This window comes from Manis javanica, chromosome X, assembly GCF_040802235.1.
Source record: "Manis javanica isolate MJ-LG chromosome X, MJ_LKY, whole genome shotgun sequence".
In the NCBI taxonomy this organism is placed as follows: Eukaryota; Metazoa; Chordata; class Mammalia; order Pholidota; family Manidae; genus Manis; species Manis javanica.
The window spans coordinates 96,126,122-96,143,187 of record NC_133174.1 but is presented as its reverse complement, the minus strand read 5'-3'; the positions used below and the strand labels follow the sequence as shown (position 1 = coordinate 96,143,187).

The following is a 17,066-nucleotide window of genomic DNA, read 5'->3' as shown; positions in this document are numbered from 1 at the left end:
CAAAGAAAACAAAAAGGCTCACAAACACATGGAGGCTTAACAACATGCTACTAAATAATCAATGGATCAATGAACAAATCAAAATAGAGATCAAGGAATATATAGAAACAAATGACAACAACAACACTAAGCCCCAACTTCTGTGGGATGCAGCGAAAGCAGTCTTAAGAGGAAAGTATATAGCAATCCAGGCACACTTGAAGAAGGAAGAACAATCCCAAATGAATAGTCTAACATCACAATTATTAAAACTGGAAAAAGAAGAACAAATGAGGCCTAAAGTCAGCAGAAGGAGGGACATAATAAAGATCAGAGAAGAAATAAACAAAATTGAGAAGAATAAAACAATAGCAAAAATCAACGAAACCAAGAGCTGGTTCTTTGAGAAAATAAACAAAATAGATAAGCCTCTAGCCCAACTTATTAAGAGAAAAAGAGAGTCAACACAAATCAACATAATCAGAAATGAGAATGGAAAAATCACGACAGACTCCACAGAAATACAAAGAATTATTAAAGACTACTATGAAAACCTATATGCCAACAAGCTGGAAAACCTAGAAGAAATGGACAACTTCCTAGAAAAATACAACCTCCCAAGACTGACCAAGGAAGAAACACAAAAGTTAAACAAACCAATTACAAGCAAAGAAATTGAAACAGTAATCAAAAAACTACCCAAGAACAAAACCCCGGGGCCGGACGGATTTACCTCGGAATTTTATCAGACACACAGAGAAGACATAATACCCATTCTCCTTAAAGTGTTCCACAAAATAGAAGAAGAGGGAATACTCCCAAACTCATTCTATGAAGCCAACATCACCCTAATACCAAAACCAGGCAAAGACCCCACCAAAAAAGAAAATTACAGACCAATATCCCTGATGAACGTAGATGCAAAAATACTCAATAAAATATTAGCAAACAGAATTCAACAGTATATCAAAAGGATCATACACCATGACCAAGTGGGGTTCATCCCAGGGATGCAAGGATGGTACAACATTCGAAAATCCATCAACATCATCCACCACATCAACAAAAAGAAAGACAAAAACCACATGATCATCTCCATAGATGCTGAAAAAGCATTTGACAAAATTCAACATCCATTCATGATAAAAACTCTCAGCAAAATGGGAATAGAGGGCAAGTACCTCAACATAATAAAGGCCATATATGATAAACCCACAGCCAGCATTATACTGAACAGCGAGAAGCTGAAAGCATTTCCACTGAGATCGGGAACCAGACAGGGATGCCCACTCTCCCCACTGTTATTTAACATAGTACTGGAGGTCCTAGCCACGGCAATCAGACAAAACAAAGAAATACAAGGAATCCAGATTGGTAAAGAAGAAGTTAAACTGTCACTATTTGCAGATGATATGATACTGTACATAAAAAACCCTAAAGACTCCACTCCAAAACTACTAGAACTGATATCGGAATACAGCAAAGTTGCAGGATACAAAATCAACACACAGAAATCTGTAGCTTTCCTATACACTAACAACGATTCAATAGAAAGAGAAATCAGGAAAACAATTCCATTCACCATTGCATCAAAAAGAATAAAATACCTAGGAATAAACCTAACCAAGGAAGTGAAAGACTTATACTCTGAAAACTACAAGTCACTCTTAAGAGAAATTAAAGGGGACACTAATAAATGGAAACTCATCCCATGCTCATGGCTAGGAAGAATTAATATCGTCAAAATGGCCATCCTGCCGAAAGCAATATACAAATTTGATGCAATCCCTCTCAAATTACCAGCAACATTCTTCAATGAATTGGAACAAATAATTCAAAAATTCATATGGAAACACCAAAGACCCCGAATAGCCAAAGCAATCCTGAAAAAGAAGAATAAAGTAGGGGGGATCTCACTCCCCAACTTCAAGCTCTACTACAAAGCCATAGTAATCAAGACAATTTGGTACTGGCACAAGAACAGAGCCACAGACCACTGGAACAGATTAGAGACCCCAGAAATTAACCCAAACATATATGGTCAATTAATATTTGATAAAGGAGCCATGGACATACAATGGCAAAATGACAGTCTCTTCAACAGATGGTGCTGGCAAAACTGGACAGCTACATGTAGGAGAATGAAACTGGACCATTGTCTAACCCCATATACAAAGGTAAACTCAAAATGGATCAAAGACCTGAATGTAAGTCACGAAACCATTAAACTCTTGGAAAAAAACATAGGCAAAAACCTCTTAGACATAAACATGAGTGATCTCTTCTTGAACATATCTCCCCGGGCAAGGAAAACAACAGCAAAAATGAGCAAGTGGGACTACATTAAGCTGAAAAGCTTCTGTACAGCGAAAGACACCATCAATAGAACAAAAAGGAACCCTACAGTATGGGAGAATATATTTGAAAATGACAGATCTGATAAAGGCTTGACGTCCAGAATATATAAAGAGCTCACACGCCTCAACAAACAAAAAACAAATAACCCAATTAAAAAATGGGCAGAGGAACTGAACAGACAGTTCTCCAAAAAAGAAATACAGATGGCCAAGAGACACATGAAAAGATGCTCCACATCGCTAATTATCAGAGAAATGCAAATTAAAACTACAATGAGGTATCACCTCACACCAGTAAGGATAGCTGCCATCCAAAAGACAAACAACAACAAATGTTGGCGAGGCTGTGGAGAAAGGGGAACCCTCCTACACTGCTGGTGGGAATGTAAATTAGTTCAACCATTGTGGAAAGCAGTATGGAGGTGCATCAAAATGCTCAAAACAGACCTACCATTTGACCCAGGAATTCCACTCCTAGGAATTTACCCTAAGAACGCAGCAATCAAGTTTGAGAAAGACAGATGCACTCCTATGTTTATCGCAGCACTATTTACAATAGCCAAGAATTGGAAGCAACCTAAATGTCCATCTGTAGATGAATGGATAAAGAAGATGTGGTACATATACACAATGGAATACTACTCAGCCATGAGAAGTGGAAAAATCCAACCATTTGCAGCAACATGGATGGAGCTGGAGAGTATTATGCTCAGTGAAATAAGCCAAGCGGAGAAAGAGAAATACCAAATGATTTCACTCATCTGAGGAGTATAGGAACAAAGGAAAAACTGAAGGAACAAAACAGCAGCAGAATTACGGAACCCAAAAATGGACTAACAGGTACCAAAGGGAAAGGAACTGGGGAGAATGGGTGGGCAGGGAGGGATAAGGGGGGGGAAGAAGAAGGGGGGTATTAAGATTAGCATGCATGGGGGGGAGGGAGAAAGGGGAGGGTGGGCTGCACAACACAGAGAGGACAAGTAGTGACTCTACCACATTTTGCTAAGCTGATGGACAGTAACCGTAATGTGGTTGTTAGGGGGGACCTGATATAGGGGAGAGCATAGTAAACATAGTATTCTTCAGGTAAGTGTAGATTAAAAATTTAAAAAAAAAAAAGAAAGAAAGAAAGAAAAGGGGGATTACTCCTTAACAGGATAAAACTATTGGTAAATCAAAGATCAATGCATGCTTTAAATATCCTTAATGTTGATCACTTAAAGGGTGTCAGATGATCAGCTATGGAGGTACTCTTTTCTGATAATATTCCTTTCTCTTAATTAAAAAAAAAAAAAAAAAAAAGCAGTTACTGTGTGCTGACCTCCAATGAGTTCTGCACAGTGGTATAGAGGGCATGTCAAAGTGTGGGCAAAGGGTCTGTTTGTTTCTACGCAGAAGATCAAGGCCTAGCTTGGATACCCAGAAAATGAACTAAGATACGATATGAGGAGGAGCTTCCGGCATCAGCACTCTCTGGAGGACTCGTGCCGGGGGATGATCATCAAAAAGCCTCCACAGGGATCCGGACGATGCTGCGGTTGTGGCTGCATCCAGCCCACTGTCTCCTGGACTTGCCATAAGAAGGAGGAGGGAGATGTCTAGGCTGGCATGTGCATACAGTGAGACAACGAATTTGACTGGATCTGTACTGTTGGAACTCAACCAGGAGTTGGGAGGGGTGCAAGTTGTAGCACCCCAAAATCTCATGACTATAGACTATCTATGGTTAAAAGAACATATGGGATGTGAACAGATCCCAGAAATGGGCTGCTTTAATTTGTCTGATGGTTTAAGTACAGTTGGAAAATATCCATCATATCATAGATAAATTTTCACAAATGCCTAGGGTGCCTAAATGGTTTTCTTGGCTTTACTGGAGATGGCTGGTAATTATAGATTTGCTTTGTTTATGTCACCGTATTCCTATTATGTTAATATGTGTGTGCAAATTAGTTAGTAGTTTAAAACCTATACATACTTAAGGTACTATACAAGAAGATATGTCAAAGAAATAATCAATCCTCCCAAGTTTCCTTCATATGCTACATCTATAGCTTTTCTTCTTCCTTCCTAATTACAAAGCTTAAATAGAATTCGTGCCTCATATCGAATTTACCGAGTATCATAATTCCTCCAGGTGGTAAAGATACCTCGAGACAAGTGCTGGGCATAGAAGCCACAGGGCATAAATCTGCAAAGAAGTAAAAAGCTAACCTTTGCAAACAATATGGCTTCTCTCTCACTTACCAACTTTACATTTCCCTGTATGGCCCTGGAAGATGACTGGTTAGCCAGAGACGGGTAAGATTCCTCAAGGGAGGAACAACCTAAGACAGGCACAGTCGCAGGGGGGCCATCAGGTGAGAATTTGGGGATCAACAGAGGTGAGGCTCAGAACCTCACCCCCCCTGCTTTGAGAGAAATCTTCTGCATCCGTGGATGTCTTGCTGCCCTTGTCTAGCCTGGATTAATACTTAGTCCATAGGCACACACCTGATCATCTGATCATCTACATTTGCCTTCTTACAGCACTAAACTATGTTTTCTACCTTTATCTTGCATCTACCTACCACTTCAGCATTTTATTAAAAATAAAAATAATAATAATAATAGGAGAAATGTGGGATCAACATATAAATCAAGTACAAAAATCAAATGAATATTCATATTTGACCTGATGGTTTATAGGTCATATTGCATGATCAAAACCGAAAGTTTCTGTGATGAATACCCTTGTACTGTTCACCATGTAAGAATTTATTCACTCTGTAAGAATTCGTTCACCATGTAAGAACTTGTTCGTTATGCTTCAGAAGATTGGAGACTGACGAGAATTAGGCTTGAGATGGATTAATGATTGTACATTGAGCATTGACCCCCCTATACTGAATTTTATTGTTGTTAACAACCATTTGATCAATAAATATGAGAGATGCCCTCTCAAAAAAAAAAAAAAAAAAATGCATTAGGTTGTTGCTCATGTGAAACCTGAGCATAAGATTGTATATCAATGATACCTTAATTAAAAAATGCATTAGGTGTGAATTTTAGAAAATTTTCAAAATAGAGAAAATTAGAAAGAAGGAAATAAAAATCATATTTACATCATCCACAGACAGCCACTGAATTTATACAGGATTTTATTTTTTACTAAACTGTTTTACTTTTTAACGAAATAATAATCTTTGATGTTTCTAAAAGCATCTCCCCCCCACTCTCTACTTCCCAATATTTGTTTCCTAGGGGCAACTAGTCTAAATTATTTTAGCTGTTTCTTTGTCTTATCCTTTTATTTTTGAAAAATTTTAGGTACTATATATTGACTTTCTCCTATAGAAGAAGAAGGTTTAGACTCTTGTCTCCTTATTCCTTGCCTCTTGATTATGCACTTCCCTTCCCACAGTGGTTTCAGTGTATATCACTTTTCACCATGTATATTTAGTATATATATTGTTGCGATTGTGCAATTAATATTCACAACTGAGCCACACAATTAACTCTGATTACATTTTCTTTATTGTATGACGTTTTTTATTAAGTACTGTTAATACTGGCCTTGATTATTTGTCTGCTGCATTTTCTGTGTTACTGACACCAATTCATTCTCAAATTCTCTGAAATAAGTGTAGTCTGAATTTGTTTAATAAAATCAGGAAAATGTAAAAAAAAAAAAAAAAAAAAAAAAGGTGATTTTTTAAAAAGCTGCATTTCTGGGAAAAGTGCAAGATTTTCTCACTTGCTGGCAGAGGTGCAGTGACGGCTTCATCAATTTCTTTTTCCTTTTTTTTTTTTTAACAATGGTCTTTCAGATGGATTCATTTATCTTGAAATGGCAAACAACCACAGCTGCAGACCTCAGTCTATAGTACATGTCTTGTAATTCAGCTTTTTCTTGTAATGTCATGACTTCTCTCTGCTTCTTGTGAGTACATCCAGCATCACTAGAGGCACTTTGTATGGGTCCCATGGTGTTAATCAAGGCTTATGGTATTGCACTAAGCATGACGAAAAATATTCAAGAACTGCAAGAGATCACTTTTTAGTGCAATACACAATTTACTGGAAAGAAAACTGCTCATGCAACAATAAGTGTCACATCACATTTTAAATGGATCCTCACAATGCTTGAGCTCACCACGAAAGCAACAGGAGGTGGCTATGAAATTCTTACAGTAGTATGCACTACAGTTAATTTTATGTAGTTATGATTTCTTACTACATAAGCTTGTTCGCATGAGTTTTAATATATTTTAACTTTTTGTAATAGATTTGTATATATTTTATGGTAGTAAATGATGAAATAGACTAGCATCTACATATATTTTATGCATTCATGACATAGCTGACTTTTTCTTATGTTATAAATATTTCTAGGCTATGTGGTTTGTCTGCAAGTTTTTTCAAATTGTCACAAAGCTCCCAAAATTTTCCAATATATTTACTGAAAAAAGTCCATGTATACGTTGACTCACACAGTTCAAACCCACGTTATTTAAGGGTCTACTGTATATATAATGGAATTAAGAAAGAAGGAAATCTTGCCATTTGTTATCAAATGGATGAAACTGGAGGACATTATGCTAAATGAAACAAGCCACACAGAAAAAGATCAATAATATATACTTCATGGTATCACTCATATGTGGAAGCTAAAAAAAATTATTATTGAAGTCATAGAAACAGAGAATAGAGAAATGGTTATCAGGGGCTGGAGGGTAAGGAAAGAAATAGGGTGCAATTGGTAAAAGGGTAAAAACTTTCAGTTATAAGATGAATAAGGTCTGAGGAGCTAATGTATAACATGGTGACTATAGTTGATAACACTGTATTGTATGATTTAAATTTTCTAAAAGGACAGAATTTAAATGTACACCTCTTAGATGCACAGGAATAAAAGGTAAATACGTGAGGTGATGGATGTGTTAATTCAAAGGGGGAAATTCTTTCACAGTGTTATATATATATCAAACCATGTACACTATCAGTATCTTAAAATTTTGTCAATTTGATCTCAATAAGCTAAAAAAATTTAAAAAAGAAAGTGATTTTACATAGGGTGGCCAGGTAAGGCCTGTTATTGAGTAGGTAATATTTAAGCAGAGACCTGTATTAAAAAGAGGAAATGAATTTTCGGGACAGGTGGGGGAAGGGTGTTGCAGGCAGAGGAATTAGTGCAAAGACCATGAGCCGGGACTGTCTTTGGTAAGCTTGAAAAATAGAAAGGAGGCTACTACGTGCAATGTTTGAGGCAGATTGTTTTAGAAAATAAGATCAGAAATGAGAACAGACTGTGTCATGCTTTGTGGGCCATGGCAAGGATTTGGGATTTCATCCTAAATGTAATAGAGTTCTGTAATTGGAGGGGTTCTGATTAGAGGAAGAATATGATCTTACACATTGAAAAGATCATCTGGCTGCTGTGCAAATAGACTATAGGGCGACAAGGGAGAAGCAGAAGGCTATTGCAATAAGCCAGGCAATTGATGCTAGTGGCTCAGACTAGGGTGGTAGCAGTGAATGTGGGGAAAATGATCAGAATCTGGATATGTTTTTAAAGTAGAGCCATGGGATTTGCTGGTGGACTAGGTATAGCATGTAATATAAGCAGAGAAATGAAAAAGTCAAGAATGACTTCAAGGATTTTGGCCTGAGCAACTGGAGGGATGGTGATGGAGATGAAGAAGGCAACTGGGAGGATCAGGTTTATAAGGAGGAAAAATCAGGAATCATGTTTGGAACAAGTAAAGCTTGATACACTTACAGGATATGTCCAGTAGTGGAGTTTTTAAAAATATTGTTGAATAGGCAGTTAGGTATACAACTCTGGAGTTCAGGCAAGAAGTCCAGGCTAGAGATATAAATTTGGGAGTGTCAGCATGTAAATGGCAAGCAAACAAGATGGAGATGGAATGAAATCATCTAGGAAGTGAGTGAGAAGAGGGGACCATGGGGAACTCTAGTATTCAGAGATCAGGAAGGTGAGAATTAACATGCCCAGTTATTCATGATTTAAACATGTTTCCTTACAGAAACCATGGGAGGTGGCAGTTTTACAGTGTGCCCTCATTTCTAGTGTCATTTTGTTATTAAGAATTTTAAGGGTTGCTAGTGGTTGCTTTACTTATTAAAGAGAAATGGATTTATTTTCAAACTCAAATAAGGCTATTTCTATCCCCACTGACTGAATGATATGATCTCCTCTTATTTTCTCTCATAGCAGTAACATTATATATCTTTTGTGCAATCTTAGGTTCAATGTTTAATGTTCATCTTTCTTTACACCCTCCCTACTCTGAAGCCTATAAGCCCCACAAAGACTTGGGGATGTCTATCTTATTCATCACTTTTTTCCCCCAGTGCCTAGCACAGTGCTTGCTATACATGATCCTCAATAATAAAAGGGAACTTTATTCCTTCATGAATCATAATGGTTCTAAGTGCCTATTAGTGGTCATACACTCCCCAAGTTGCTGAGGATAAAGAGGTACAGCAGATTCTGGCTTGGAAGATCTCTGAGACTAAAATAAGACTGAGAGGGACAGGAATAAAGTGATCATTGCCTCAAGGTATCTGGACCTGATCAATATCTGCCCTTCATGTCATTGGACTAAGTGGTTGCCTAATGCACAGAAGTTATTCATGTTCCATATAATAACACTGTTCGAGTGTGGTATATTTCACACCATATCATTATCGTTTGAACTTCAAAGTGACTCTACAAGGTAGATATTATCACTCCTCTTTTACAGATGACGGAACTACTGAGGTTCAGGATGTTTAATCAGACACGTTAATCCTACTAAACCACACAGCTGAATCAGTGGCTGGAACAGAATCTCCTGAACCAGGGTCTCTTGATTACACTTTTCATATTAGACTCCCTTATACTTAAATTATTTTAAAACAGAATCAGTTCCAACAGAATAAGAGATAGTACTAAAGAGATAAAAGCATTATTCTCAGAATAATTATATTTCCCTGCTTTCCCAGGGCTTTTAGTCAAGGTCAAGTATTAGGGCTGGCTGGAAAATAGAAATTCCATCCTGGCTGGGAGGTACAACAGTGACCTTGCTGATTCAGTGTGTTCTATTGCTCTATAGCCTAGATAACAAGAACTCTGATTGAGAACCTTTGTTCTGTTACATTTACAAAACCTTTGCCAGACGTACACACACAGAAAATATTTAGCCTTTTGTAGTAATCAGGAGTTGTGACAGGGTAAGAGTCAATCTCAGAAGCTGCTCCAGCTGCTGGGATCATTGTTTCTATGTCTGCTTTTGTCTCCTTTATCTGTAAACTTAGAGGTTTTTTTTTTTTGCCCTTTATATACAGTTTCCAACCCATCTGAAACTAACTCTAAAGGGGGATCTCCAGAAATATCAAATAATTCGAAAGTATATGCACCTGCTAAAGGCCTCTTAACACTAGGTCACATTATGAAATATTGTTTATAGCCTTTATTATAACAATTAAAACGATATTATATACTATTATTTTTATTTACATTTTAGTCATGGAATAAAACAGTGACTTTGTTTCTCATCTACTCAAACCCTGGTATTTCACTTAAGCAATATAAGATGAGTTTGAGATGTAGAGAAAAATTTAAATGTCTATACCTATCAAATTTTTAAGTCGAAATATAGTTGACAGACAATAATGCATTAGTTTCATGTAAACAACATAGTAATTCAACAGTTATATATGTTAGGAAGTGATCACCACTATAAATCTAGCTACCATCTGTCACCAAATTGCTTATATATTATTAACTGTATCCCCTATGCTGTACATTGTTTCCTCATGTGTTATTCATTTTGTAACTGGAAGTTTGTACCTTTTACTTCCCTTCCTCTGTTTTGTCCACTTCCCCACTTCCTCCCAACACCTATCAAATTTTATGTAACACTTACAACCAAGGTAGATTTTGTCTCACTGGATTTAACACATAACAATATTTTATTTTATGTATCGACTTCTTGATGGTATGGAAGATTATTGGCACTTTATGCTACAATCTACATCAAGAGAGTTATTTCTCCTTAAAAAGAATGTTTCATAAAAGTTTATGCTAAATGACAAAATAAGGCCAGGAAACATATCTAACTTCAATATTTATTTGGTAGCTAAACAAACCATAGTAATAGTTATAAAAATAAATACCTTTTTTACGCAGCAGAACACTGGCATGTTTCCGTCCATTTCGGTTTTCCACATGGCAGGTATAATTTGCCAGGTCAGCCTCCACCACTGAATCAAAGATGAGTGCCAACTCAACTTCTTTTTCTCCAAGATGCTCTTTGAGGAGCCTGAAATAAAGATAGCACCCTTGGCTGAATTGGTTTGATTTGGGGGTAGAGCAGCAATGCAAATTCTGCAGATGTTAACATAGCTCACACAGGTCTCCAGAGGACATGGAGAGCCCTTACTAGGTATACGTTCAGAACCTTCAATAAGAACACAAAAAATGGCTCTTGATGTGAAGATCAGATGGGAAAAGAAAGAACTGAAAAATACACTCAGCAAAAAGAAATATTTACACATCACTAGGCTTTGATAAATGAAGCCAATATGATTTGTGAGACAAAAAAGGAGGAAACTTTGGGCTCCATAGTCAAAGCTGAGTTTATGAAAGCAAATTAGATTTCTGCACCATGGCATGAAGGAAAAAATTATGTAAGAGTATCAGGTTTGTATTAGAGGTTAGAGTTTTGACAACAGGGGATGTGAGGGTAAAGAAAGGGTTCTTGAAAATGGTTGCCTCACAAGAAGTAAACTGAGAATGCTTAATGGCCTTTATTCCCAAGTATCAGTGGGAAGCCCATTCTCTACTTTTCTCTTACTTGTGGCTAATGTTGGCATGTGCCTCCTGTCCTAATCCCCAGTGATACTAGCCCCTTGCCATGGTTCTGCTTTTTCCAGATACTGTGCCCCACTTTCTTTCCCCTTTGTTCCCTTACAGGAAAAAAACAGCCCTATGTGATGTTTCGTCATAGTCCTGCTTTTTTGCTTTCTCAAGTTGCAAAGTGCCTTGAATGGGCAAGAGCAGGTGTTCTCCACAGAGGAGCTAAATTTCCAGGAACCTTTCCTGAAGAGTGTGTTTTCTGTTTCTTTGGAGAGTTAAATGTTCACTACTGGCCAGGTGCCTCTAGGGTGAGGTCAAAGTGGGTACCCTGCTGACTTTCCCATCTCCTCCTCCTTTTCGCCAAAGAAAGAGTGTACCAAGAGTCTATATGGCAGCAATCCTGCCATTAAGTTCCGCAGTGAGGTTCTTAAATACATGTGTTTGTAAGATGGAAAATTGGGGTATTGGAAGTAATTCTAATCTCCTTTTGGGACGCCTGGTTAATAATGCACAGAAGAACCCTCTGATATACTGGCATTTAGCATAAAGTTGGAAAAAGACAATTGTGCTCAGTGAAAATTGGGCTCTAAGTATAGGCCTCCACTTAAAAGATCAAGCTGGAAACTTACAAATCATTAACTCAATGGTGTCTTAGTTTAATTCATCTTCCAATTGAGAAAAATAACTACCATGCTTACCTTAGCCTTGTTGTGAGGGTTAAATAATTTAAATTGATTTAAAAAGTAAATAACACTATGAACACTCAAAGGAATGTTATTTCACATCAACATTTCATTATCCAAAGTTATATTGTTTACATTTTGGCTCCTCTAAAAGTATTTGTATTTACATTTATTGATATTTAAAATTCTCTTGGTTTAATCCCATGTGGCTCCCCTTTGAGGAAAGGAAGGGCTTAAGGCTGGGTTGGTAGAAGAGAGTTCCAAGACTCTGAGAGTCTTCTATGAAATCTCAAACCAAGATTATATTCCAAATAGACGTCCTTTCAGAATTAACCCTGTTTCTGTTCCTTTCCAGTAATATACATATCTGAGAGTTGATAAAACTGGCATTTGTAACTTGCATAATTCTCCTGTTTTTGCCCTTTACATTTATGTACCAGCATTGAACCCAGACACATATAAGAATTTTCTTAACCACATTTTACTGGTAGTCTTTTTATTAACTTTCTCTTCCTGGCTAAAACTGTAATTATTCTCTCTTTTTTCCTCTTGCAACATATGCCTAAGAATGAAATGGGAATTTACTGTCTTCACCGTTTATGTTGTATTTTTACTCTCTCCATTTTCTCCCTGCTGTGGATAAATCCCACTACTACACTCAGTTCTTTTAGTTCTGTGTAACCTGCTATGGAAAAACCCCCTTTAGTGTCAGAAGCTGCTTAAGCACCACAAATCAAGTTTGACTTAAAGTTTCACATATAGGGCAGCCACATCCTCTGCCAGGCATGAGACAGAAAGCTGATTCTATCCCTCCAAACCAAGCCTTCCCCTCTTTATTTCTAATGCAGCTCCCAAAAACAGTTCACAGGCTGAAGAAAGAATCTAGAAAGAAGGTTTGAAAAATGGCTCTTCATCCATCTATTAATATATATAATGTGTATTAATTATCAGCTCTTGAAAATTAAGAAGTAACTTTCTTTTTTAGAACTAAGGAGCAAGTTTGTATGTATCACTACAAATCACTCTGCAGAGTAGTCACAATTTCCTAGCAAATATTGATATGTAACAATCTATCAATGTTTCTTTGCCAAAGTGTCCATCAGTTAATGAATGGATAAAGAAGATATGGTACATATATACAATGGACTATTATTCAGCCATAAAAAAGAAAGAAATCCTGCCACTTTCAACAACATGGATGGACTTAGAAGGTATTATACTAAGTGCAATAAGCTAGGTGGTGAAGAGAATGGAGGATACAAATGAGGCAATCCTGGGATATACTTCAAATAACTTCAGAAGTATTTCATTCCAAGGGTTAACATTGAAGGGCAAGTTATATGCAACAGTGAACACTGGCAAAATAGAAAAAAAATTCAGGTGACAGAAATCACTACCTTCAGAAGTTTTATTCAGTTAACACCTATTATTAAAAGTAGTACTAGAAAAGTTTGAAAGTTGTCACTTGCACCCTTTCAACAAGAAAAAAGCTGAGCAAAATTAAAATCAACAATTCTTCTTAGGTTCAATAGAGTACTGAGGTCACAGTTGAAACTCTTGCCCCGAAAATTTGAGAGAGTCAAATACTGAGAATCACTGTACTGGGAGCAGAATCCCAGGAGCAGGAGCCAGTAGCAGTAGAAACACAGTGTAACTGATGAGCCACTGTAGGCCCAGTATGGACTAGCTTGAGAGTTAAAAAATCCAATGGACCTAACAGTAGGAGTGCCCCACACTTACATGAGTTTTGCTTCCAGAAGCCCTACCAGGATCTCAGGGTGAAGATCAGAGAAAGGTTCCACTGTGCTTCTGACAGGGGAAGGGGAAAAGCAACTATCTCGAAATGAGCCCACAGCATTCTGTTCTTAACAAAGGCCTGCCCTTAAGGGAAACTCTTTTACCAGAACTAAACTTCTTGAGCTTTACTAAACTTTGCTTACCAAAGGGAAGGGAAATACTCAACTCTAGCACTATCATGCTTTCCTGTCTCACCTAAAAAGGGGAGGAAAGCTGAGAAACGCTTGTGGAGATCACAGCCCAGACACAGACGCTCACTGAAAGACTGAGACTTTATCATAGGATTAAAGAATGCTTACCACTACATCAGTCAGGCTCCTGTATGATAACAAGGGCTTTCAGCTGAAAGAACTGCAAAGCTGACACCCTCTTAAGAAGCAGTCTCTAGGAAAACCCAAATGAAACAACGGAAACAAACAAGAACATTATAGAAATTTTAGCCTCTTACACCCACAACTATAGAAAATGGTAAACACTGCCTAACTCCTAGATGCATAAACATGAAATTGCACACTAAAGGCCTATTTACCTCAGTTCCTTTCACTTGACATTTCAAATTTGGCTTTCAACAATAACAAAAAAATATAAGACATGTTATAAAGCAAAAAACATTAAACAAAACAAAACACAGTCTAAAGGAACAAAGAAAGTATCTGAACCATATAGATATGGCAGAAATATTGGAATTATCAGGCTGGGAATATAAAGTAACTATGATTAATATGTTAAGGGCTTTAAGGAAAAAAGTGAACAACATTCATGAACACATGGGTAATGTAACCAGAGAGATGAAAACTCTAAGAACAAATAAAAAAGAAACGCTACAAATCAAAACAATGTAACGGAAATAAAGAATGCCTTTCATGGGCTCATAGACTAGACATAGCTATAGACTGGACATAGCAGTAGACTGGACATAGCCAAAGAAAGAATCAGTGATTTTGAAGATATGTCAATGGAAAACACCTAAACTGAAATGCAAAGAGAAAAAAGCATGAAAAAAAAAATGGAAGGAAATGTCAAACACTTGAGGGATAATTACAAAAGGACTAACATACATGTAATGGGAGTACTAAAAGGAGAAGAAAGAGGGAAATGAAAAGTAGAAACAATTGAAATATTAATAGCCGAGAATTTTCCAAAGTTAACGACAGACTCCAAACCACAGATGCAGGAAACTCAGAGAAAACTAAGTACAATTAATTCTAAAAATATCTACACCTTGGTATACAATAATCTAACTTCAAGAAATCAAAAACAAAGAGAAAATCTTGAAAGTCTGGAGAGAAAAACTTAGTTATAGAGGAACAAAAATAAGAAATATATCAGACTTCTCTTTAGGAACCATGCAAGCAAGAAGAGAGTGGAGTGAAATATTTTGTGTTGAAAAAATCCACCACCAATCTAGAATACTGTATCCACTAAATTATTCTTCAAAAGTGAAGGAGAAATAAAGACTTTCTCAGGCAAATGAAAACTGAGGGAACTCATTGCCAGTAGAACTGCCCTGCAAGAAATGTTAAAAGTTCTTCAGAGAAAATGAAAATGATATAGGTCAGAAATTTGGATTTACATAATGAAAGTAAGGTTAGAGAAGGAATACATGAAGATAAGATATTTTATTTTTCCTGTTTGTAACTGATGTAACGGGTAACAGTTTGATCAAAATATTAATAGCAATAATAGCAGTTATAAGAAAAATAAGTTTGAGGACCTAATGTACAGCATGGTGACTGTAGTTAATAATATGGTATTATATACTTCAATATTGCTGAAAGTAGGTAGTAAGCATTCTCACCACATTAAAAAATTGTTAATTATGTTAATCATGTGAGGTGATGGGTGTATTAATTATCTTGATCTTGGTAATCACTCTAATGTATATGTATATCAAATCATCATGTTGTATACCTTAAATACATTTGTCAATATATTGTATTTGTCAATTATTCTTCAATAAAGAATGTGAAAAAATAATAGCATTGATGTATTTGGTGATTACAGCTTATGGATAAGCAACATTCATAAGAGCAGTGTTCTGAGGAGCAGAATGGAGAAATTGAGAATACTCTGTTACAAGTTACCTGCATTGCCTGTGAAATAGTATAGTATTTGAAAATGGACTTAGATTAGTTGTGAATGTATATTGCAAACTCTAGGGCTATTACTAAAATTCCTAAAGTACGGTTCACATGCTAAGACAGAAGAGAAAATGAAAGCATATAAAATGCTCAGTTAAAACCAGAAAAGGTATGAAAAGGAAATTAAGAAAATAATCTCATTCACAATAACAACAAAAATAATTAAATACTAAGGAATAAACTTAGCCAAAAGAGGTGAAAGACATGTACAGTGAAATTATAAAACACTGATGAAAGAAACTAAAGAAGACACAGATGAATGGAAAGATTTGGTATTCATGGATTAGAAGAATTATTGTTAAAATGATCAAAGTGATCTACAGATCTAATATCCAATATCCCAATGGCATTCTTTACAGAGAACAATCTTAAAATTCATGTGGAACCACAAAAGACCACAAATAGAAAAAACAATCCTGAGAAAGAAGAACAAAGCTGGAATATCATACAAAGCAACAATAATTAAAATAGTATGGTTCTAGTATAAAAAAAGACATGAACCAATGAAGAAGAATAGAAAGCTCAGAAATAAATCACACACCTGTGGTCAATTGATCTTCACAAAACATGCCAAGAATACACAATTGTAAAAGGATAGTCTCTTCAATAGTGATATTGGGAAAACCAAATGCAGGAGAGAAATTGGACCCTTTTCTCATGCCATATACAAAAGTCAACCCAAAGAGGATTAAAGACTTTAACATAAGGTCTGAAGCCATAAAACTACTAGAAGAAAACTTCTTGACATTGTCTCACACCATATACAAAACTCAACCCAAATAGGATTAGACTTAAGCATAAGGTCCAAAACCATTAAATTCCTAGAAGAAAATACAGGGAAAACTTCTTGACATTAGTCTGGACAATGATTTTTGTACATGATACTAAAAGCACAGGCAACAAAAGCAAAAAAAAAAAAAAAAAAAAAAAGGTAAGTAGACTTGTATCAAACTAAAAAGTTTCCAAAGCCAGAAAGAGAAAGACAAATACTGTATGATCTCATGTATACATGGAATCTTAAAAAAAATACAACTGGTGGTTGCCAGAGGTAGAGGTGGGGGTATTTGCAAAATAGATGAAGGGAGTCAAAGGTACAAACTTCCAGTTATAAAATAATTAAGTATTGGGATGTAATGTACAATATGGTAGCTATAGTTAATAGTATTATATGAATATTTGAAAGCTTCTAAGAGAGTAAATCTTAAGGTGCTCATCACAAGAAATAACTTCTGTAATTATGCATGGCTACAGATGTTAACTAGAC

At 36.3% G+C, this 17,066-nt stretch overlaps 1 protein-coding gene across 1 annotated transcript in view; it reads right to left on the bottom strand.

The window, feature by feature from the left end:
• IL1RAPL2 (interleukin 1 receptor accessory protein like 2) overlaps window positions 1-17,066 on the bottom strand; it is a 1,159,060-nt gene that overhangs the window by 38,874 nt on the left and 1,103,120 nt on the right. Inside the window, exon 8 of the mRNA XM_073227767.1 lies at window positions 10,500-10,645. Within this exon, the coding sequence (XP_073083868.1) occupies window positions 10,500-10,645 (146 nt within the window). The remainder of the gene's footprint in view (window positions 1-10,499; window positions 10,646-17,066) is intronic.